The following is a 24,894-nucleotide window of genomic DNA, read 5'->3' as shown; positions in this document are numbered from 1 at the left end:
AGCCCCTTCTCTGCCCTCCACTGAGCTCACAAACACAGCCTTTCTGAGCACAGTGGTGAGGGGCTCCCCCACCTTAGAGGGGGCAAAATTACAGGGAAATGCACTGTTGAGAGCCAGGCTGCTGGGATCCAAATCCCAGGCGGGCACATCCTGCTGTCGGGGAGAGCCCCGAGCCTCTCTGCACCTCCCCTGGCCAAGGTGGGCAATAACTGTCCCGGGCAATTTTAAAGAGGATGCCACCCATTTTAGAGGAAATCAATGAGACAACACATGACAGGTGCTTTCCACAGTGTCTGGCACATAGTAAGCAAAGCACATGCATTGAGGGGATGTGAGCCAATCACCGGAGCTTTTGCGCCTCAGTTTTCTCATCTGCAAAATGGCAATAACACCGAGCATCTCAGATGCAATGGATACAGGTGCAGCACTGCCCAGCTAACACAAACCGTACTCGCAGCTGCTCCTGTTCTCACAGTGAGTGTGTGTGCAGCCCATCACACAGAGAGCGCTTGGGTAACAGAGGAACGGATTGGACGGCCAGGCCACCCCTCTTCACTGCAGCACTTTCACCGTGGAGCTGTTCTGCATTTTCTGAGTGGGTGGGCCTGAGGTCGGCCGTGCTCTCGGGTGCGTTCTCACATCCTGCGGAGAGGGGCCCCTCCCGGCCACCCTGCCTGGTGCGCTGGCTGCCCTCTGAGTCACCGACACTCTGCAAACCAGGCCTCCGGAAGCCAGCCCAGGCAGCAGGCCTGCAGCCCCCAGCCCCCAGCACCCAGCACCCAGACATCTTACCAGGAAGACCTCAAGTTTACAAGAAAAATGTGCCACGCTGCGTTCCAAACTGTCCCCAGCTCTCGGGATGAGTAAACGTGGCAGTTCTGAGACGCTGGTTTCGAGTAAGAACTGAGGTGCTAACCGGGAGGAGGGCATGTGACTGGCAGGTGGGGAGGGCAGGGCAGCTTGCAGCCAACAAGGTGGCAAGAGGAGGTCGCCCGCTCTGAGCAGACCTCCAGGGACACACGGACAGGCCACACCCCCAAACGCAGCTTCCTGGGGTCTTAATCCAGCATCTTCCTCAAACCCTGCCCCCCGCCATTAGCGTTCAGGATTCAGAACTCCAAATCCGCATGCCACACGGCGCACTGAGGGGCCGAGAGAGCAGTGCCTGAGGGCAGGAGGCACAGAGCTACTCCCCAAGGCCCTGGTAGGGGACGCCCCTTGGAAGGACAGGAGGGAGGTCCAAGTCCATCTCCGAAGTTCCTAAAGGACGTGTGTCCAGGCTGATGAAGAGATGTTTAGTTGGCACACTCTACGCTGACACCTATATTATCTCATTGATGGCACATCGACAGTTCTGTCCACAAAGGCTTGGCATTAGATGGACCAGGGTGAACCCCCAAGATACACTAGTATAGACACAGCACCCAGTTACCATGGTGATGGGTCCTGGGTTTTGAGAGAGGTAGTGTGGCTCAGCTACAAGGATCCTTTATCACTGGCTTGTGATAGCCCAGCGAAGGCAGGAGGACCCTCATCTCTCACTCACTGCCAGCCCCTAGGACAGAGCCCAGCACATAGTAGGTGGCCAGTAAGAATTTCCTGGAGGGATGGCTGAGCGAATGGATGATGGCACAGGCACGGAGAGACTGAGTCACATACCCAGGTGGGGCAGCCACCAAGGAGCAGAGCCTGGTTCAGACCTACATGGCCAGGCTCTGGCTCCTTGAAGGTGGGAATTCTTTTGCCATTGTCATCTGGCAACCAAAACCTGCTTCTTTGCATGCCACTCGGAACAAAGACTAGTCCTTGGGAGAGCTAACTCGGCAGAGTTATAAAGTCAAAATCACCCATGTAGCGTGTGAGCGAACATGTGGATGAGATTCAAGAAGCAAAGAACAGGTTGGCCACCTTGGGACCACGAGCCAAGCCCGGGGCATGTACCTAAAAGGTGAGGTGGTGCCAGTGCCTCACGAGACTGCCAATAGAGCCAAGGCCGGGGTCCGGCGAGACATGGTGGCTCCCCCACCTCCAGAAGAAGAGGAACGTTCAAGTTCACTCTCTTCAAAACCACCAGCAACCTGTGTTTCGAGACCCAAGGGAACCCCCCCTTCCTGTAGTGCCCACCTGATCCGGGCGTGGGGCTTGGAGCTCTGGGGGCCACGCAGAGCACAGAGGCAGCCTCTCATCCTGGCCTCCACCGCTGGGGGCCTGTTGCATAGGGAAATCGGGTTATCCCAGAGGGTGACGGCGTGAGTGGCTGCGAGCCCACAGCTACCCACAGCAGGAGCCGGGGGCACCCGGGACGTCCATCTCAGGATTCCATTTGGATGGACCAGCCAGCGCCACCCACTGCTGGGACCCAGGGATCCCACTTGGCCTGGGAAAGGACACTCCTCTACGATGGAAGCTCATGTACTTCTCACTGTCCTCTAGACCTCCTCCCCAGCTCTTTTAAACAACACCAAGCATGCACACACCCCAGGGCCTTTGCACTTGCTGTTCTACCTAGATTGTTCTTCCCTTAAGTCTTGGCAAGACGCTTTCGTGGAGAGCTCCGCTCAGATGTCACCTCCTCTGGGGTGCTGCCCTCACTGGAACAGCAGGCCTCCACACACTACACAACCCACTGCAATCCATCCTGCAAGACGTGGGGTGTTGTAACACTGGCCTCAGGAGAGACGCTTCCGAGGGAAACAGCTGTCATGAGGGAGAAGCAAGGGCCTCTGAGCTTCTGGTCATGCTGTCACCTGCCTGCGTTCTTCTCTGACTCATGAAATCCTGGCTCCAAAGTCCCCCCCCCCCCACACACACACACCCTCCTGAGCACTGAGCACCAAGCACGGCACACGGCAGGATGCTGGGAGGCGAGGACTGTGGAACCTGGGCCCCTCAGCCTTGGTTTCCCACTCAGTTTGACTGAAAGGAGAAAGCGTTTCTCCATTTACGAGCATCTCTGTCCAGAGCCATTTCACACGCCAACTGGGATGTGGCTAGAAATTGCCCATGAGAAACCTTGGCAGGAGGCAGTTTTAAGAGTAGCATGTCCTCGGGCAGCCGGAGATGCTCAGAGATGGGAGGGTCTGCCTTTCCAACGAAGACCTCCTCAGCCCCACCCTGAGCACCACCCACTCAGCCGCCCAGCATCGAGGGGGATGGGCTGCAGGACCGTCGTGGCTCCTCAGCTGCATCCCGCCCACATGACAGTTGGTGGCAGGAATGACAGCCAGCCCCTGTGAGAGGCGGCTCTATCTACATTTCTGTTACGAAAAATGACCTCCTGCAGGTTCTAGAAAAACCCACAGAAACTCAGTGCCATACAATGTCCATTTCCTCCTATTTGAGAGAGAGATCCGGCGACCCGAAGTGGAGGTAAAGATTCCATGCCCTCCTGTGGGGCCGGGGAGCTGACGCTAACGGGTCCCCAGAAAAGCAAAAAGCTGAGATCATCCGAGACACGTCTGGGGACCCACAAGCTGGTGACCACGCCGACCAGAGATCGAGAATAGCTGCAGAGCTGCTGGGATTGAGAACTGTTGCCGGGGACAGAAAAGCTCATCTGTAGGACGAAGCCGAGAGACCGGAAGCGGCTCCCAGGCCTGTGGAAGTGACATTCCCAGCACCGCTGGGTTACAGGCCCGCGGGGAGAGGACGGACCTCCCGCTAGATGGCCCGGGGCCGCGCGTGAGCTGCACGGAAAACAATGAAACTAGAGCCTTCACGCAAGCTGGACAGACACATCAGCCCCAGGAGGATCCAAGTCTCCGTGGGGAAGGTGAGACTGAAGTATTTGGAAGACGATACAGGAGACGCTCTTTATAACATCGGGGCAGAAACAGACTTCCTGAACCACCACGTCAGGCTCGAGGACATCACATCACCAGGAGGGACCGTGAACGTGCAGATGGCTGGGCCCCGCCCTGACATTGCTGCTTCAGAAGGTACCATTCACACACGAGCTGCGCAGAACAATGACAACATCTCCCAGCATCCAATGTGGGAGCACGGAGAGCCAGGCAGTGGCTTCTGGGCTGCTGATGGGAGTGTAAACAGGCGCATCCACTTCGGGAGACAATTTGTATTGTCTACGAAATGGCGCCTGTGTACGCCCAGTGACCAAGCAATTCCCCCTGTAGGTCCAACCCTACAGGAACTTCTCTGTGTGCATCACCAGGAGACAGAGAAAGAAGCTTCTCGAAAGCACTGTCTGTCACAGCAAAGGGGAAAGACCCAGAAACAGCCAGCACCTGGCAATTTACCTGGCTGGCTGCAGATGCTGGTAAGTGCTGCCGGCGGCTGGCGGGTACGGAGCACTTGCTCTATGCCAGGTTTTGTCCTGGGAACTGCATACATTAACACCCCCATGTTCACAGGCTCATGAGTAGGTGCTATTCTTTTTATTCCCATTCTGCAGTCCAGTAAACCAAGGCTCAGGGAGCTGCAGGGACTTGCTCAGAGTCACACAGCCAGCAGGTGGCTGAGCCAGGATTTAAATGCAGCCAGCGAGTCCAGGGTGCAGACTTAAAACCACTCTTCCTGCTCTACTGCCTTGCCAATCAATGCTGGTAAAGACAGAAGCTTTTTGGCCTAAAATGGTCAGAGTTAAACACTGAAGTTCAAGGAGAAGCTGATTAGGCCAATGGCTGTTCCTCTGTGCGTAACACACACACACACACACACACACACACACACACACGGACACACACGGACACACACACACACGCGCGGCCACATTGCAACCACAATGCAAGTTACTAAATCAATGTTCTGTCTTGTTTTCTGCCTGGCACATAGTAGGCACTCAGCAAATGTGGTGAGTGGAACTGACTGAAGTGCAAGAAATTGGGGTCAGGATGCCAAACTTTAACAACACAGAAAAGAGAGCTGCCAAGTCTGTGTGACAACAGCCCATACCCTTTCTCCCTAAAGGACCTGCTGGCAGGAACTTTTCCTCTTGGAATTCAAAGCACCCCGAGGAGGGACCCCAACCTTATCAGCCCCTCCCCTTCCAACGGGGTTACCTCAAACAGGTGCCTTCCTTCCTGCCCCTCTGCCAACACCAGCCACACAGAGGGACCTGAGAGGCATAGAGCTCCCCGGGGCTGTCTCTAGAGCAGTGGTTCTCAGCTTGTCTGCACATTAGAATCACCTGGGAATCTTGTTAAAATCCTGATTTCTGGGCCTCATCCTCCGGAAATTCTGTTTCTTTGTTATGGGGTGGGGCCACAACATTAGTAACAAAGAAACAGAATTTCCAGAGGATGAGGCCCAGAAATCAGGATTTTAAAAAGATTCCCAGGCCTTAACAGGTTTGGCTCAGCGGATAGAGCATCGGTCTGAGGACTGAAGGGTCCCAGGTTCGATTCCGGTCAAGGGCATGTATCTTGGTTGCGGGCACATCCCCAGTGGGGAGTGTGCAGGAGGCAGCTGATTGATGTTTCTCTCTCATCAATGTTTCTAACTCTCTATCCCTCTCCCTTCCTCTCTGTAAAAAATCAATAAAATATATTTTTTAAAAAAAAATAAAAAGGTTCCCAGGTAATTCTAATGTGCAGCCAAGGTTGAGAACCACTGCTCTAGAGGCTGAGTCTAGGAATCTCTTCAGGGTAGGCCTGGCCACAGTCAGGCACAGAGCTCTCTTGGGGTGAACCCCGGGACCCGAGCTCTGGCATCAAACAGCTGGGGGATCGGATTGGGGAGGGCCATGACCAAAGGGTGACAACTGCCAAAGGGGCGACAGTGCATCCCCAGAACCCTCTCCCTAATGAGAGCTGGGAGCCAGCGTGGAGGAGCGGGCAGCCCTTTCTCTGAAAGGAGTCGGGGTGGGCAGGAGGAGGGCGTGCCAGCTCCTGGCTGAGGCCTGACTCTCTCAGAAGCCTGGCAGCTTGGAAAACACAGGGCGGGTTGTGTTCTCCGCCCCCCAGAAACGCCTGGACCACAGCAGGAGGGAGACCCCGCTGGCAAGGCCTGGGATGCAAACACTGTGCTGTTTACAGAGGGAAGCTGGCCAGCTCACCAGCTCGGTGCCCACTCCCAGGAGTCCCCAGCCTCCACCGCTCTCCGCGGGCCGGGCCCACAGGGACTCTGCCTTCAGGAGCAGCAGGGAGCTGGAAGGCAGCAGCCAGAACAGGGGCAGCAGGGGCGGGGGGGGGGGGCGGGGGGGGGTGCCAGCTGTGGCCTGAAAAGGGGAAGCAAGCTCGCAGGTCTCCCTGCAAAAGGAGACTTCTGGGTCCAAGGTGAGCCCGCGCCAAGCACAACAGAATGACAGGGAGGAGGAGGAGAAGCAGAACGAAGCCCCAGAGCAGCGGAGCGCTGCCCTGCTCCCCGGCAGCCTGCTCCTGGGCTTGCACAACCGTTTCCATGGCGCTTGGTTTTGCTGTCACAACAACCTCAGGATGGCCGGGCGCGGGGCAGTGCTGCTGGCTGGCGGCGAGGAATTGATTTTTCTAGTGGCCCCGTGGCCAGCGCGTTTTTTGAGGGCCCACCCCAGCCCGGTCTTCGGCTTCGGCCTCCAGCCTGAGGCCTGGAGAGCATGGCCTTGAGAGGGAGCCTCCCGCACCCTTCAGATGGGGATGCGTCCTTCCTTGACGCTGTCCCTGTGACCCCGCAAAGTCCCTGCGGACATTTAAAGTGCCCAGCACTTTCACTTTTGGAAACTCCAGATCGTGCCAAGCAGTTCGCAGGCCCCACTGCTCACAGTAAATGTCATCTAAATGTTGCTATCAAGGTTGAAGGGACTGGCTGACGTTTATGTTTATAGGCGTTTCGTTAAACACTATCACCTCAATTTTGCAATTCTCTTCCTGGAGTTAGCAGTTTATCCCCGCACCCCCACACCCTTACCCTGTGTCTCTCAAGCGTTTTTCCAGGCCGTTTGAAAAGCTCACAGTCCTAGATCCTAAAGCTGACCTGCTGAGGCCTGAATTCTAGGCCCAGGATGCAGGCGGTCTCTTTAGGTTTAGTATGTTATCAAACCTTGCTAGTAGGCGCTACAGGGTATTACTTATACTCTTGAACTCCCTCCTCCAAAAAAACCAACCAACAAACAAAAACAAAAATCCACAAACAAAACAGAACAGAACAAAAAACGACATAAATAACATCTACAATTTTACTCACTGGCTGTGTGACTTTTGGCTAGTTACTTAACCTCTCTGGGCTACAGTTTCCTCATCTGTAAAATGGTAATAACAACAGTACTTGCCTCGTGGGGCTGTTATGGGGATTAAATGAGTTAAAACAGCGAAGTCTTAGGAGAGTGCCACCTAAGTATTAGCTATTATTCTTGTTAAAAATCATTATTGATGTCCTGTGATGATGAATAGTTTTAGCTTATTTAAACCCCAGGCGGAATATGATCTGCATTTCATCCTTAGATAGTCATGCAAACCCACAAAGCGTTGGTGAGCATCTTGTGTGCAGGGAGCCGCACCAGGCTTTGAGCAAAGGGGGACATGGGCACATGTTGGCAAGAGCCTACTATGTGCAAAGTCAGCCCAGGGGCACAGGCGGCACAGACGAGTCAGAGACATCAGTCCTTGTCCCAGAGAGTTGAACTTGAAGCAGGGGAGGAAAAAAATAGATAGAAACACCTGAAAGGCGTATGTGAGAAACGACCACTTTGAAAAAGCACATGTCCAGCCCTCAGAGGAGGAGAAAGGCCCTCTGGCTGCAGAGAGCAGAGAGCTTGTCAGAGCCTCGGAACGCTGGTCCGATTTCAAACGGCATGAGAGGGAGAGGATGGCGCTCCAGGTGCGGGTGGAGGCAAAGGCTCAGAGGCAAGACAACCTCCGCACAGCTGCACGTCACTCTCCTTTCCCAGCGGGGAGGGGTGGGAAAAGACAATCACATCCACATGGTGGGAGACACAGCCCGAAGCAGGAATAAAAGCTTTTTCCCTAAATTCTCATTTTTTTATACTAGCCTCTATGGCCATTTCGAGGATCTGAAACATGTCCTTTCAAAAAAAAATTATTTTAAATAATATGTGCATATGGCAAAGAAGCAAAGAAAATTTAAAAAGTATAGAAACACAGAAACACAGACAGGAGAAGGAACCCTTCCACTCCTGTACACAGCTGCTCAGGACTCCCTTGTGTGGCTGTGCTTTATGAACATTTAGGTTGCTGCTGGTACAAACAAGACTGCGATCCACATCCCACACGCCACACTCAGGGGGTGCCTGGATGGCCAGCCAGGGTTCTGAGCAGAGAGCCTCAGCCTGGAACTGGTGAGAAGATACTGAATAAACGTCACATCCCAAATGTGGAGACAGACATTTCCTCGGCCCTGGACAGATGCAGATGACGCCAAGGAAGGGTAAAGCTGACTGGCGCTCTCTGTGGTGAGCTTGCTATGTGGCTGACTCTGTTAGACACACTTTCCAGGTACCATTTCATTTCAACCTGAAGCACTGCTATTCTCCCCATTTTACAGGTGGAGAAACTGAGGTCACAGACATTAAGTAACTTGCCTAAGGCCAGGCCCCAAGTTCCTTAGGCAGCTGTACAGAGAAGGGAGATGGGGAGAGAGCAGTGGGACTAGGAGTCTGTGGTAGCACCAGCTGAATCTGAGATTCCTGGGGGCAACCAGAGGGGGCTTCAGGAGTGAAAACCCATTTTCTGGAGTCTCATCAGACAGAAGGGGTGAAAGGGCCCAAAATAAGTGCTCCGTTCTGTTTATGTTCACATCTAGATCACCTTCTCCCACACAGGCCTCTAACAGCTCAGCCTGCGGGCCTCCAGCTCTGGGACCCGAGGCAGACACTCCCTCTCAGCCTGACGTTATGGCTGTGACTCGGGGATGATAGTCTCTGCCTCCCGAAGGTGCTCATTAAGGGGGAGGGACTGTTGTTATGTTATAATTAGTTCCCGCACTTGCTGGCCTGGCAAACATACCCCCTACACTGCAACCTTCCACCTGCTGGCAGCTTCCCTTCCCTCCCGGAATCCAATCCAAACCTCTCGCGGTGGCCTGTGAGGCCTCCGTGGTCTGGCCTGCCCTCAAAACCTCCCTGCCACTCACTCCTGGTCACACTCTCAGCGACACCAGACCTCGCTCTGTCCCTTCACACAGGCTTCTTCTCAGCTCTGGCCTTTTGCACATGCTGTTCCCTCTGCCTGGAATTCCCTCCTCTACCTCCTCCTTCAGGTCTCAGATCCAGGTGACCTCCCCTACCATCACCTTGTTTATTTTATTCAGCCCATCTGGAATTCTTATCATGTATTGGTTGACTCCTGATTAACTTTTCCCCCTAAAGAGCTTTGTCATGGGAGGGGCCTCAACTACAGGATTCACTGCTGTGTCCCAGCACCTGGCACGAAGCCCAGCGCACAGTAGGTGCACAGTGAATATCTGTTCTAAGAAGGAATGTGTGAACCGGCACCAGGTGATTCGAAGCAAACCAGGAAGGCAAGGTGTCCAAAAAGGAAGTCCCCCGAAGCAAGCAGCTCGCCGAGGCCACGCTCAAGGAGGCCGCACCCACACCGCCAGCCCTCCCGTGTTTGTGGGGCAGCTGACAACCTATGGGTCGCTTTGCACAAGCGCCTCACCCCAGGCCACCAGCAAGGAGCAGGCAACTTGAGGCTCCAAGTCCAGCTTCCTTTGACAACGACACATGGACATCTTTTAACTCCAAAGCCTCTGTCTGGGACACTCGCCAGGGAATACGCTGTGCACAGCAAGAAACTAGCTTCCGGTGGCTTCACACGTGCAGAGAGTTCTAAGAATTCTCCAGTGTACAAATCACAGGCCTTTTTCTGGAGTGGACACCTGCCCCACCCCCCGGAAATCATCTAATTCAGTCAACACTCAATGTTATAAAGCTGTTGTTCTCACCAGAATCAGGCACCAAGTCCTTCAGAACAGTGGTTCTTAACCGGTGCCAGTAGCACCTTCCCCCCAGGAGACAGTTGGTGATATCTGGAGACAAATCTGGTTGTCGAAACTGGGGTGAGGGTGCTACTGGCATCTAGCAGGTGGGGAGGCCAGAGATGCTGCTAAACATCCTACGGTGCACAGCACAGCCTGCGTGACAGAACTCTCCGGCCCCAAATGTCAATTGTGCTGCGGCTGAGAAACCCTGCTTCAGGCAAAGGTAATAAGAAAATGTGTGGGTTTCCTGAACTGAACCTGAATTTGAGGAGAATCAGCAATAACTGACCCCTTAAGGCCATATATATATATTTAGCTGCTTGTTTGGTAAGCTAGGAGGCAAGCTCCATGACAGCAGGGACCTCACCTGTTTCATGTACCACTGTGTCCCCAGGACCTAAAACTTATACTTGGCACTTGGGATGCACTGGACAAATATTTGTGAGATAAAGAAACTCCTACAAATATTAAAGAATACAAAATGCCAATCTCCTTTTGGGCTATTTTCCCATTATGATCATGCTTCCTATGCAGAGACTCAAATCCATTCTCCCTGTCTCCCATGAGAACAGGTTTTTAGTCTACACACTGTTGGGTAATGTACATATATAAACTACATTTCCCAGCCTCCTTTGCAGCTCAGTGTGATCACATGACAAGGTTCTGGCCAATGGGGTATCAGATGATGAGATATGTGTGATTATACCCTTATAGGGCAGCGGCAAGCCCTCCTTCCTCCTGTCCAGGAGCCAATCTGGACAGTGCAGATGAAGGCGCCATCTGCACTTCTGGTGGAACGATAAGACAGAAAGAGCCTCGTCTTGGCACCATGGGGCCAGTATACCAGACCTGGACTCTTATGCCTATACTGTTAAATAAGAAATAAATCACCTCTCTTGTGTAAGATACTGTTACTCTGGGTTTCAGTTAGAGCAGCCCCCTACATCTTAACACGTAACTCCCCCCTGCTCTGCGAACTCCAACCATTGTTAAATCACACTTAAAGATTCCTTGATGATACGAATACACATTTAGAATTATTTCTCCCTGAAGCCTCCAAATATCTAAGTGCATTGCTAAGCCAGTGGAAAGAAAGAGGAAGTCATTGAATTTAGATTCAACCCATGATAAGGACAAAAGGAACTATAAACAAAAGTCCATTAAAATCTTAAAACATCAATTATGCTTAGGTCTATGAGTTCATAATGGCACCAACAAAATAAAAACCCTGATTGATCACCATTGGGGGATGTCAATGAACCAGCACATTATTTTAAAAACTGGTAAATAAAGAGAAAGAATCAAGTATTCATTCTGCTTTTTCTATATGAATTCTGCCATTGTTGGTGAAGGGAAGTCTCTCTTTATAGAAGTTTTCCAGCTAGCAAAAGAGGAAGGGAAGATAGAATTAGAATAGAATATCACCATTTTGCAATTAATGCACCATTGAATTAATGGAACTAGGCACTGACTGTGAACAGACATCACCCAGAGAGGTAGCCTGACGCCATGTGCTACCTGACAGGGGACGCCACCACCTGTGAAGCAGTCTGGCCCAAACGCTGAGTCTGAGATAGTTAAGCCTCTAGACCAGCAATCTTCAACCTTTCTCATCTCACGGCACACATAGACTAATTACTAAAACTCTGTGGCACACACACACACACACACAAAACCCAGTACATTTTTTGCTGATCTGACAAAAAATAGGTATAATTTTGATTCATTCACACCAGATGACTATTATTGGGTTGGCTGTTGTCATTTTTGTATTTGACAATCTAAGGGAAAAGAGGTCAGTGCCCCTGACTAAATACACAGGTATTGCACGTTTTAAAAATTCTTGTGGCACACGGGGTGAAAATCACTGCTCGGGAATCCACTGCCAGTTTACAGGACACACACAGAGGACCACGGCCAACCTCATTATGGGACGAAGTGGTAAAAGCCAGCGTGAGGAATTTTACAGGATAAACAACCTGGTTTCTTCAACACATAAACTGCAAAATGACCTCAATAATGATGAAACAAAAGAAAGGTTACGCTGCTTAATCCAGAGGGCGCACCTCCAGGTTAAAACAAACTCAGAAACCAAGGCATCTATGTGTAATGTGTAGGCCTGGTCTGAATCCCAATTCAAACGCTAAGATAGTAAGAATAAAACAAAGAAGAAAAAGTCTTGAATATATGGATGAGACAATCATACATGGGAGTTCAAACTGGATATCTCATGGGTAGTTTAAATACTGAATATTTCTTGATATTAAAGAATTTTAATTAAGTTTCACGCATGCTCATTGTATTACAGTATTTTCAGAATCCCTCTTTTCAGAGATATAAACTATCTTACACATGAAATGTCATTTTTGATAGCTAAGATTTTGGATGTCTAGGATTTGCTTCGAAATATGACTGAAACGGAGGTGACAGATGATGTGGGTATAGAAAAAGCGAGATTGGCCATGAGTTGGCAACAGTTGAAACTGGGTGGTGGGCACATGGGTACATTGTGCTTCTATTTATATATATATTTTCAAAATATTTCACAGTAAAAGGTTTTATCAATCTTACTCCTGGCCCCAAGGAGTGGGGAGGAAGGAAGGTAGAAGGAGATAGTACTTCCAAAGCTCCCACTGTGTGCCTGGTGCTGGCTTAGACGGCTCGGATCTGAGTGACACTTCCAGGAGAGGTCACAAATGCTGATGCCTAACAGGTCCAGATAGAAACCCTGACTGTGTGAGGTCAGCCAAGTACAAGGGGAACGACAGTGTGAGCACGATGGTAAGTAACAACGGACACACCATCCATCTCGGAGGCCAGAGGGAGTGTGGGGACAAGGCCAAGTACGTGCTCGGCCTGAAGGAAGCGGTTTCTACTCAGGACCGGCCCTGACTTTGACTCCTGGTGGCCTCTAGGCAGAACGTGGGCCCCAAGACAGCCAGATCCTTGCATTTTCCAAGGAAAGCCGGAAATCTGTATTTTTATGTGCGATCTCTTGGTTTTTAAACATTGGCACCTAATCCAAATATTTTTGAAAATAATGTGTGGGCCAAACTAAATATCTGCAGGCTAAACGCAGCCGATGGAACACCCACTGGCCACCCCTGCTCCAAGCACTGAGGCCGACCACAACTCAATCCATCTGTAAGAAGCGGGGAGGGTGCATTAATCAACTTGAGGTCAATTCTTTTTTAGGCATCCAATAAAGGCGAGGATTCAAAAGGCACCACCAACTTCCAGCAATCTACAAGAACCGGCTGCTGAACATTTCAAACGAGTCCTCCACGTCGCTGGCTTATGCAACAGAACCTCCACTCTGTCTAGAGTTTTGGAAACCAATCCCGGGACGGTGGAACTAACGGGCTTCAGATGAAACCCAGTTGTTGGTGTGCAGAATGCCTGGGACTGAAGTCCACCCCTCCTGCAACAGACGACGCCATCATAAAGCCCGTTGTAAAATGGCCGGGGAGCCTCCACTCCGGTGCCTGGCCACAGATCCGATTTCACGGCAGTTTAAAGGGATGAGGCAGATGTCCCCCTGAAACCTGAAGGACTCCTTCAAATCCCAGTCTCATTTACCTCTGGCTTCGCCCAGAGAAAGACTTGACATCCCGGATGGGCAAAACAGCCCCAGCCAGCCGTCACAGACGCAGCCTGCAGCCTCCACTCAGCCAGATGCCAGGTCAGTAACACATTAAAGAGGTGTCAAGAATGCAGGGAGAAGAGCCAGAGAAATGGTTTCATCATTCCCCAAGAACAAAGCCCCTCTTTTTTTTTTTTTTTCTGAAAAGGTAGAAAGTAAAAGAAAATCCATTCTAAAAATCAAGTTAACTAGGTCCAGGGCAAGAAAAGTCCCAAACAATACTCAAAGGTGACAAAATGCATCCAAATCGCAGCTCTACGGAAGAGAATTAGACCAGGACTATTTCATAAAAGATGGATTTTTTTTTTCTGGAAAAATAAAGCTTCACTGTTTATCCAAAATGGGTTTATGGATGGGGGAGAAGGTCGGGAGCACCGAGGACAATCTGTGGTGAAGTAAGGCAGGTCGGACTCACTGTCCGCCATCTACCTCGTCGCTTCAAATGACTAAACTGCCTTCCCCACTCTCCTTTCCTAAAGAGGAAAGCATTACAGCTAGAGTCGATATTGGGAAGTTATGCATTTTTTTACGTAACTTTGGGTCAATTCTTCTGTAGGAAGTCCTGTGGGTCATGGCCGGGATGAGTGAGGACCCGTCACAATTACAGTCCTGCACCCACTTGCGCGTCACCCTGAACGAGCAATGTCTCCGGCTCATCCGGGTGGCTCAGTAAGGAAGGGAGTGGCAGCACGTCTGCGCTCTGTGCTTGTAAGAATGAAAGTACAGAAGGGCCTTTAAGGAAGGCCTGGATGCTGACCGACCCTGGATCTTCCCCCTATTCCTTCACAAGATACTCACTTGTCACCACAAGAGAACAACCTCATGGGGGGGGGGGGGGGGGGCGGGGGCATTGAATGCAGCGCACATGACTCAGAAGAGTTAAAAGCACAGGTTTCGGTGCCTGACTGTGGGGCCATCAGATGACACCATGTGATGTCTTTCTGGATCCTCTTTATGGGCCCTGCCTGCTCTTTGTGGCTCAGATGCTGCTCTGGAATGAGGGCTGAGTGGACAGCAAGTCTGAGAATGGACTTTCTTGTGGTTTGGTAGCTTCTGACCTCAAAATGCAAGAGCGCATTCCTTCGGAAACATCTGCTTTGCAGAGTTTGAAAAGATGGCTGAGCATTTATGGGTCTGGAGTCAGCTGGAAGGGGCGCCTTTCGGTTACATAAGCCAGCAGCCAGAGCACGAGCGCGTGGGAGGGAGGGCAGCTGCGCGGCACAGCTAGAAAGCGAGGCTCTTCCAAGAGTTTGGGCAAAAGAAAGACGCCCCTGGAGAGGGATCGGTGTCCTGACGGCCACTCCTGGGAGAGGGACAAGGACCGGCTATGAGGCCAGTGAAGTCATCTTCAAGCAGTAGCTCTTGCAAATTCCATGGGCTCCTCTCTAGGCAAGCAGTTTTCTGGACTTTGAATTTTCTGGTGAGACTCTAAATACCCTTTGCTGAATTAACAAAACACAGCCCCGCAGGGTAATAAGGACAGAAGCTGAGAGCCAGCCTCGGGCTCTTCAAAGCCCAGCTCTGCCAGGCATCTGCTCACAAGTGCCTACAGCAGCTCTACGGCGTGCATTCACAAGAGGGGGTACAGGCATTTAAATATATAAAATAAATATCAAAAATATAAGTCTTTGTTTTACGATGGTTGCAAATATTAAAAAATTTCTATATGTGACACGGCACCAGAGTTAAGTTAGGGTTTTTCAAAATGCTGACACACCGAGCTCAAAAGGTTCGCCATCACTGGCCTAGACTCTGCTGGTGCCCACGGAAGGCAGCCCTGTGCCTGGAACATGGCATTGGCAGTTTCCGGCGCACCGCACATCCCCACGCTACAATGCCCATACCTGGCTCTCCAGCTGCCCACGGCCTCTGGGCCACTGAGCCAGGCAACCATTTCTCTCGGTTCTCAGCACAGTAGAGAATCCCTGAGTTTCACCCTATATAGCTAGGGAGGCTGCCAGGAGGCTGAGCCACATAGAGCCCATGTGGCTGCGGGCACACGTGGCCGTCAGCAGCAGCCAGGCTGTATTGGGCTCTGCACGCCTCACCAAACAGGAGCTGCTTTGCCACCAGCTTGCCGTGGGCACTGAGCGGCCCCAGTGAAAGATTCCTGACCCACCGAACAAAGCCTGCTGGTCCCAGAATGCTCTCCCCTCCTCGGTTCCCTTCCCGCTTCCTGCGCGTTGGAGGGTGCGTCCTTCTGTCCTTTCTTCCCTGGCCTGTTTCTCACGCATGAGCACATCCAGCTTCTGGGCAAAGAGCCTTTTCAGAGGGCACCCTTGGTCCCTCTGCCAAGAGCACAACCAGCGACACTTGGGCCACTGGTCCAAGATCTGTCAGGGGACACACTCGCTGCACGTCCCAGCGGTCCCTGGGCCAAGGCGTCATCTCCCTCATGCCGGTTCACATCCCACGGGGCTGCAAGGAAGTGTGGGAGGGAGCGGGGCCTGTGCTCTGGGGCGTTGCCCTATATTCATGCCCACATGGAAGACACAGAGCATGAAGGGGTGTGGTCCCCACCTCCAAAGGCCAGAAAAGCCAATTTTTTAATTCTCCTATAAAAATATATTTTGCCCTAACCTGTTTGGCCCAGTGGATAGAGCCTCGGCCTGTGGACTCAAGGGTCCCAGGTTCGATTCCGGTCAAGGGCATGCACCTTGGTTGCAGTTGCGGGCACATACCCAGTGGGGGGTATGCAGGAGGCAGCTGATTGATGTTACTCTCTCATCGATGTTTCTAACTCTCTATCCCTCTCCCTTCCTCTGTGTAAAAAAATCAAAATATATAAATATATATATATATATATTTAAAATTTTTGAGCCACATCCTTTAAGAAGTCAATGAAATTCATAAGCAAATACATATAGTAGCCAGCATGTATCAAGGATTACTGTGTGCCAAGCACTGTTCTAAGCATACAACATAGTCACTCACTTCACGCTCTTCGCAGCCCCTGAGGGAGGAGCTAAATCACCTCCCCTGTACAGATGGTGAAGTGGAGGCACAGCAAGGCGAGTCACCTGCCCAGTGTCACGGGGGGGGGGGGGGGGGGGGGTTGACACTTCATGCCAGTCTGTCATGTCTTAGGGACACGTGATGAGAAAATACTGAGAACGGAGGCAAGGGGAAGATCAATACAAGACCAAAGAGGAAAAGAGAGCTCGCATCGGGCCAGGCCCCTGCACTGCCCGTGTTATATGCCGAGGTCGGGACCTCTGCTCTGAGTCCCTGCCGGCCCCAGGCAGCCAGCCACCTCCATGGGACTTCCCGGTGGTGTGGTCAGCCCTTCCCCCTGCGCCCAGGGGCCTCTTCCAGGGATGGAGAGCTCTCCACGGCCGCCCACCTTCCCTGGGCACTCATGGTGTCATCTACCCTCTGGTTCTGTCACTGGCGGGAAGAACACGGCATCGGGGAAGGGAAACGGACTGCTCTGACTCCAAGGTGAACAGATGCCTCTTCGCTGCCTGAAAGCCAGCCCTGGGAGCCCAGGAGCAGCCCTTCTCTGGGGCGCTTCCCTACTTACTTTTCACAGAGTGTCCTGTCCAATAAGAATGCTCAGTCTTGCCTGGCCAGAGTGCTCAGTTGGCTGAGCATCATCCTGTGCACTGAAGGGTTGCCAGTTCAATCCCCGGTCAGGGCACATATGGAAGGCAGCAATGTTCCTCCCTCCCCCCCCCCTCTTCCCTTCTCTAAGCATATCCTTGGGTGAGGGTTAAAATAATAATTTTAAAAGCCCAAAGTCTTTAAATGGCCAAAATAAAGGTCAAGTCCAGAGAAGGTGCCACGAGAAACGTGAAGAGAAGTAGGGCTCTTAAGGTCATCATGGTATTAACCGTGGAACATCTTTGAGGAGCCTTATGTCCTTGGCTGGCAACTCCAAGTTCAGACCTGAATGCACCTTTGGCAGTTTGAGTATCTGAGCAGGAGGTACAGTTTTCATGGGTGAGAAGACAGGGGCCCAGGGAGGTTAGGTAGGTGGCCCAAGCAAGGGTTAGAGCAACTCGTACCCAAACGGCTTGCTGCCCCCTGAGTCTGCTGCCCGGATCCCCGTAACGAGGCACGTTCCTCAGACATGAGGGCAGGTCCCACGGTCAGGAGATATAAAATGAACTACACTTAAAGCCACATGGCACGACTCCCAGGCACTGCCGTGGGTACACACGCTGGCACCATGACGCCTGGCCTTCCGTGTGGGCACCAAAGGAAGAGTTCACGGTACTCACAGAAGTTTTATTCATAAAACTGGAAACAACCCAATTGTCCACTAACAGGAATGAATGTGGAGATTGTAGGGTGTTCCCTCAATGGAATCATCCACGACAATGAAATGGATGAACCTCAATGACGCCTGACAGTATCGCCGGGTCACACAGCTCGTGGTGGACGGAGGAGCTTCCTGCGTGACCTCTGTGTGTGCACGAAGGCAAAGAGACTCTCGGGGGTGAGCAGGCAGGATGTGGCCTCGTCCGTGAGGGGGGCAGAGGGGATCTAAGGGCAGGGCGGACTTCTTGGTGCTAACAACATTCTACGTCATGTGTGGTCCAGGGGGTAATTATGTGGTCGCCCACCTGGTGAAATTCAGAGTATCCTATTGATTTCTGAATATGCATATATTTTAATATTTAAATAAAGAGAAAATATTCAAATTTGTTCAATGTAGTTCAGTGACTAATTTTTAAGAAGTTCATTTAAGGAATTGAGAAGATTTTTTTTAAAAAAATACAGACAGGTATTTGCTCTTCCTACACATATAAACACACACACACACACACACACACACACACACTCCCTCTGCCATGCTTACACGTCACTGGCAGAGGCTCAGGCTGTCACTGAGACCACATCCTTCTCCCCAAGACATTTCCAGGAAGGAACTGAGGGTGTCCTTTGAGTCCCAGGCCTCCCCCCTCTCCCTTGTCCGTGTCTGTCTCGAGGCTTCTGGTGTGAGCTCGCTACTCCAGAGCCTGTGGTGAGATGGCCCGATACCTGAGAACCCTGCTTCTTTAGAGGATGTGGCACCAGCAGCACCACCAGGAGTACCACTGGGTCCCCTGTTCCTCAGGGCCCTGCACAGCACAAACCCTCCTACCTGCTCCATCGAGGCACCTGGGCAGTCAACAGCACAGCTGCCCTTAGTTCTGGGTGACAGGGTGGCAAGAACTCCCTGTGGGTGGACCCACGGTGGCAACTGCAGTGACATCTGGAATGGCCACGTTAGTGAAAGGGTGCGCCGCCCCTTGTAGAATGCACCGCCCTCCAGCATAGTCCCGGGCAGGACTCAAGCTGCCCACCTGGCTTAGTGTAGAATGAAATAAATCCCTTCTTTCCCAAGTCTTGCCTCCCTAGAGACCATTTTCCAAATGCAGCCAGAGCAATCTTTACAAAGGGTAAATCAAATCACATGGTGCTGCAGCCCAAAACCCGCCAACGCTAGCACACTCCTCTGACCTCCTAGCCTCCCCCGCGGCTGTTCCCTCTCCCTAAAACACCCTTCCATCCGATCTTCCCCAAGCACACCTCCTCAGAGCGGCCTTGCTGTGCACTTGGTCTGAGGGGCCAGCACCACCCTATCCAGCCACACTCTAGCTGCTAGCCTTGCGTAATTTCCCTCACGACTTCTATCGCCATCTGAAATATGCTTCGTTACCACCTTACATGCTCTACCAAAAACAAAAATACCCCGTGAGAGCAAGAATTTCCCTTGACTTGTTCACCATTACATCCCTGAGTTCCAGAACAGTGCAGGGCACAGAGAAGGCAGCCAGTAGCTAAATATGTGTGGGGGAGATGCAGGGGGTAGGAGGCGGGGCTCAGGACAGGGAGGGGATGGAGGGGGGAAGGGGCTGAGGAAAGAAGCTATTCACAGGATCCTGTGATGGCTAGGAGCTGTTGGTGTTCCCCAGGTGCACCCAGTGGCTACATTGAGAAGAAGGCACTCCTTCCAGAAGGGATGAGAGCAGGGAAGAGAGCGAGTGTGTGCACAGAACACACATTCCAGAACCAAGCAAAGGTGCCTGAGTTGGAGTGGGCAGAGGAGCAGAGGAGAGAGGGAGAGAGCACCCACGCTACCCTGGAATATCACTTATTTTACTAGTTCTTGAAAACGTCTCCAGCCCTGGGAGTGGAGAAAGTAGAAGTGGCATTTTGGAGTTCCAAGAAAAAGTGGAGCCCAGACAGACAGCGTCTGTGCACAGGAATGCAGTCGGGGAGAGGAGAGAGAGATGAAAAGCAGACGGACACAGGGCAGCCAGGTGGACACCCGGCCCAGACTCTGGACCGTGAGCAAAGGGCCAGGAAAAGATAACCAAACTCCGGGCTTCCCGGGCTCGCAGCCAGGGGCGTGGTCAACGTCTACATTACCAGTTTTCATTTGGGCCCCGTCTGCTGGTGACCCCTTCCTTTACCATCTGTGGAACCATCCCTGGACCCTCGAAACATGAATCCCAGCTCTCACCAAGTTTCCAAGGAGAGTCAATTCTGCCAAAACCCTGAGGCAACGGCCCCTGAGAACTACCGACAAGCTGGAAGCGCGTTGTGCGGGAGCTGGTGCAGCCAGGTACGTATTTTGGGGGACGATCCCTTTGGAGCAACCAATGACAAGGACAGAAAGGGACCTGGAAAACCTAGCTGTCTCCCAACCAGACTAGAGAAATGAGCCAGGAATTTCAGTTCACCTGTGAGCAATAAACGCAAAACAACAAACTGAGCCGTCTGAGTCCCCTCCCACACAGCCAGCAGTGGGATCTGAGAATGTTCCGCGGCTGCCAGGCCTACGAGAGGGATCTGATGGTCTAGCAATTAGGAGGCAAGACTGCACCTACCTCTGCCTGGTGGCTACAGGACGGTGCAGTTAGGGCTTACCACTGGGTACAACCAGCCACATGGGAACCCTCCCTCCCCCAATGGAGGGTCCTGCGTGGACAGAGCCTGGCGGACAATGCTGGTCAAGCACTGAACATCTAACCAGCAGCCACACTGCTGCCCTTTGGAGGATGTGAAGCCCAAGAACTGAGAAGCCTGCATATGGCATATGGGCTGGGCAATTCTGGGCGTTAAACTCTGATGTTCCTTCAGGTCCTTTCTCCCGGATGTGGGGGGAGGGGCTGCCCCAGGCCTGTGTGGGGCACAACGCCAGGACTCCATCCACACAGGGTCCGGCATGCTGGGAGCAGGACTCCTGGAGTCCTATGCTCTCTTCTCTGTGGTCGGCCATCTGGAAAGTGCCACGTCCCCGTACTTTAGGGATTTATAATGTCCACTAGCGCAGTAAAGGCTCTGACAAGTCCCGCAGTATGAGTTTTTTAAAAACTTGGGTTGGATGAGTTTTTTTAGCTTTTAAAGTACAGCATAGGGAATACAGTCAGCAATCTATAACAATAAAAGTGTAACATGCAAATTGACCGAATGGCCGAACAGCAGAACGACCATCCGGATGACCACGCTATGACACGCACTGGAGCCAGACCAGCCAAGGTGGGTGCGATGTGATTGGTCGGGAGGCACCATCACCTCGTGATCGCCCTGCAGAGGGAGGCCCAGGCCATCAATTGGTGGGTGGATTGATAGGGGGGAGGCTCCACGATTGCCCCAAAGAGGGAGGCCCAGGCCATCAGCTGGCGGGGTGATCGATCGGGGGGCTCTGGAGAACCAGGGGTGTGTGGCAGGGTATGTGGGTAGCGCCAGGCCAAGGTGGGGGGGCGGGGCCGGGGCTGCGAGGCAGCCGGGGATGCAAAGGCCAACCCTTGCGTGAATTTTCGAGTGCCAGGCCTCTAGTACTGTAATAATTGTGTATGGTGCCTGGGGGGTACTTGAAATATTGGGGAGATCACTTTGTAAAGTGCATGACTGTCTGACCACTATGCTGTACACCTGAACCTCACACAAAACAATATCCAATGTCAACTGTCACTAAATTATAAAATTCAAATAAAAAATAAAAAAGCTGTGGAACCCTTCCGTCAGAGGATGCCTCCTCCAACCCCCCGGAGCCAGGCTGTGCAGAACGCGCTCAGGCAAAGCCTCCATCAGAGGAAGCGATTTCACTACACTCAGCTCTCCGAGACGTGCGTGGGCCGACCGTGCCGCCGACCTGCCAGAGCCCCCTCTCACCATGACTCTGATCCTAGGAGGCCTAAGGAGGCGTCCCTTCTCAGCCGCTTTCTCTACAGCATAGGCTTCTGGGAAAACGGGAAGCTCCGCTGTGGTCTGAGGCTCTGACGGACGCGCCAAGGTGACTTCTGACCACCTCAGGCCCCGTGGATCTCGGTGGGTCACGGAGAGCCAGGGACAGAAGGACTCACTCCTGCTCCTGCCCGAGCCGCTCACTTTTTGTCTGTGATGTGGGGTGACAGACAGGGTGGGAGGGGCCGACACATGTCTCGGTCCGGACACTGAGCCAGCTGGGGAAAGTTACCCGCCCTGTTCAGGCACTCATTTATTTATAAAGCGCCTCAGCCCTGATACACCCCCCCCCCCGACCTGCACGTGGGGAGAGGTCTGGTTACAGCCGCATTTCCCTTATCCGCTCACCACGGGCGTTTGTATCATTTGCACTTTCTACATGAGCATCGCCTTTGAAATGAGATGAACCAGGAGTTTATCTTAGCCATCTTGGGTGTGCACTGTTCGAGAATGCATCGCACGTGGATCTGCCCTTCAAAACCGAGCCCAGTGCCCCTAACTCGACCTGTGCTTGATTTTTCCAGATTAGACGGATCAATGATTAATGCAGCAAAACCTGGAGGTCAACACGTGGTGCAGACCGACCCTACACATTCCAAGTGGCCCTAGAGCTCTTTGCTGGAAGCATCTGGGGGGAGTATTTGACGGATAGTTTTACTAGAGAGAAGACATGGAAACCACCCCAGATAACCCAGATCACCAAAACTTTGCATAAAGTAAAAGTCAGTCTCTCGTAAGCACCCAAAAATTCCTGCACTCACGTGTCTGATATTTTGTGCCTGGTCTCTACGATAACTCCCGCGGCCACTTAGAGCTTCCTGCCTTACTTCCTACTCCTCGGCTTGGTTTCTGAGAGTCAATTTTCCTAAATAATTGAGGTCTTGGGGTGTATCAGATGCTACTATCTCTAAAGTGTGAGGCTGGTTTTCCTTCTCCCATTAAGAAACCCAAACCACCCGTTTTCCCGTTTCTGGGGTCCCCAGGGGAAGGCTGCTCTGCCTGCCCCGCCCTCTCCGTCCTTCAGGGGCACCTGGCTGGTCCCCGGTGAGTGTCACAGACCGTGTCACGTACACAGCCACTCCACCTCGATCCTCTCCAGCTGGGCCCCCGCCAATGTGCTCAGCACCTACAGGCTCACACAAAGCCGCCTCTGCACTTGTCCTTGGCCCGACCACAACGGAAGCGCACTGCTCCCCTCCCATCAATGCGCTTCTCTGTTCCACCAGCACGGGGCACAGATGCCCGCGGCCTGCCCGCAAGCCCCCCATTCATGCTCCCTCCTCTTGAAGGCCACTGGTCAGTGAACTTCTCCTTTCTTTTCTCTGCCCCCCCCCCCCCAATACACAAAAGAGGGTTATAGAGCAGGGTTTCTTCCTCTACAGGAATAAGAGGTTAGCTTTCCTTCCTTTCTGTTTCCTACCCTTGGTCTAAATTGGGCAAATGGAAAGTGAGTGGAAGCAGTTAAACTGGCCCAGTTCATGGCCCCGGGATACTCCTGCAGCCAGAACATTTGCTCTTTCTTGTAGGATGGTTGCGGGGGCGGCGGGGGGGGACCTAAAACCCCTAACCGCCCCCCCCCCCCGAAAGTCCTGCTGGAAATGATTCATGCAGAGGCTTAGGTGAGGCATAAGGGCCATCTTATCCAATCCCTTAAGTTTCAGAAGGGACACCAGGCCCAAGGGGTAAAGGAGATACTCAGGCCATAGGTGACTGGGGGACGCTCGGGGCACCATCCTCAGGGGCAATAAGGAAAATGAGCATCTTACCGTCATCCAAGTAGGTCTGATCCAAGTTCTGTTCCTGTTTAATTGTCACTCCTGCAGGTAATACTTCCTTTTGGTCACTGACCGGGGGTCCGTTTTTGGCGGCTCTTTGGCTTGTGGCATTCTGCTGCTGAATGACCGTGGGGTAGGACCCCGGGCTCAGCCTCTGACCTTGACTGACGGGGGGTGGGCCGGGCCTGGCCGTGCCGGGTGCGAAATTCTCGCAGTACATGATGTGCTGGAACTCCTGGTTGCTCCCGCAGCGCAGCTGCTGGTTGGTAGGTGAGTAGTGGATCACCGGCGAGGCCTGCTGGTTGGCGGGAGAGGAGTGCAGCAGGGCCGGGCTTTGGCCCTGGGAGCCGGCATGCACCAGCACAGAGCGGTGGGCATCGAGGGACAGGGGTGTGGCCATGAGGGCTGGCTGCTGATAGCCCAGCAGACTGGGGCTCAGGCTCTTGCTCCGTTGGTACAGGACAGCCGCTGGGTTCTGCTGCTGGTAGCGGGCATCGGGGGACGAGAGCCCCGAGCGGAATTGCTGGCAGGGAGCCATGGTGGCCACGAGGCAGGAGGGGGACTCGGCCACCCTGGGGTGCTGTGGGTAGTAAGGCTGGCTCCCCAGGCCCCCGTGGGCGGGACTGCAGATCAAGGTGGGGTCATATTCATCCGTGGGCTCTGTCTTGATGGCTGGGACTGTGAGAAAAGCACACGGGGTGCACCATTCTTAGTAAGCCGCAGGTGTGCACAGAGGATCAGTGGACAGAGGTCGGGCACATGGCCTTGGGAGTCCGAATGGGTGGGTGAAATAGTTGGGCTCTGACATTTGTTAGCCTCAGGCGAGAGGCTCCCTGTACAACCGTCTTAGGTCAGAAAACTAACCCTGGGCGATGATCTGGAACCACAGGTCTTCCCAGTGGTGGAAAGGTGGTCTGTGAATAGCAGGGGGCTCATCCTGGGATGTCTGCAGCCTTTTTCCCCAGGAGCAGAGCTCAAAGGAGAATGTTTGGTTTAAAAGAATGCTGCCCCTCCTCCCTCTGCCTACCAGTTCCCGCCCCTTCCCTTCTCGCTGTCCTTCATAATACTCATCACTCATCAGAATACTGACATATCCTGTAGATGTGCTTACTTATCTGAACACCCCCACTGGACGGTCAGCTCCTCAAAAGGAGATTTTTTTTGGGGGGGGGGTGGCGGGTGGAGAGGAGAGTTGTCTGTTTTGTTCAATGCTGGGTCCCTAGCACCTAAGACACTACCTGGAACTTAACTGACACTCAGATATTTTCTGGACAAGAAATGACCAAACGGTGATTGTCGGCCTCCTTAGCTCAACAGTGTTTTGGGGGAATGAGACCTGCTGACTTGGGCCTCAGTTTCCCCATCTGTTACTTGGCAGCCACAGGCACTTACCTGGTGGGGTTACTGAGAGGATTAAATGAGCTG

At 52.7% G+C, this 24,894-nt stretch overlaps 1 protein-coding gene across 5 annotated transcripts in view; it reads right to left on the bottom strand.

Moving 5' to 3' along the window:
- NFATC2 (nuclear factor of activated T cells 2) overlaps positions 1 to 24,894 on the bottom strand; it is a 150,449-nt gene that overhangs the window by 16,700 nt on the left and 108,855 nt on the right. For all 5 annotated transcript variants that reach the window (XM_059705299.1, XM_059705300.1, XM_059705298.1 and 2 more), the window contains exon 9: positions 23,461 to 24,147. In XM_059705299.1, the coding sequence (XP_059561282.1) occupies positions 23,461 to 24,147 (687 nt within the window). The remainder of the gene's footprint in view (positions 1 to 23,460; positions 24,148 to 24,894) is intronic.

Source organism: Myotis daubentonii, chromosome 8 (assembly GCF_963259705.1).
Source record: "Myotis daubentonii chromosome 8, mMyoDau2.1, whole genome shotgun sequence".
In the NCBI taxonomy this organism is placed as follows: Eukaryota; Metazoa; Chordata; class Mammalia; order Chiroptera; family Vespertilionidae; genus Myotis; species Myotis daubentonii.
This window is presented reverse-complemented; position numbering and strand designations above follow the sequence as displayed.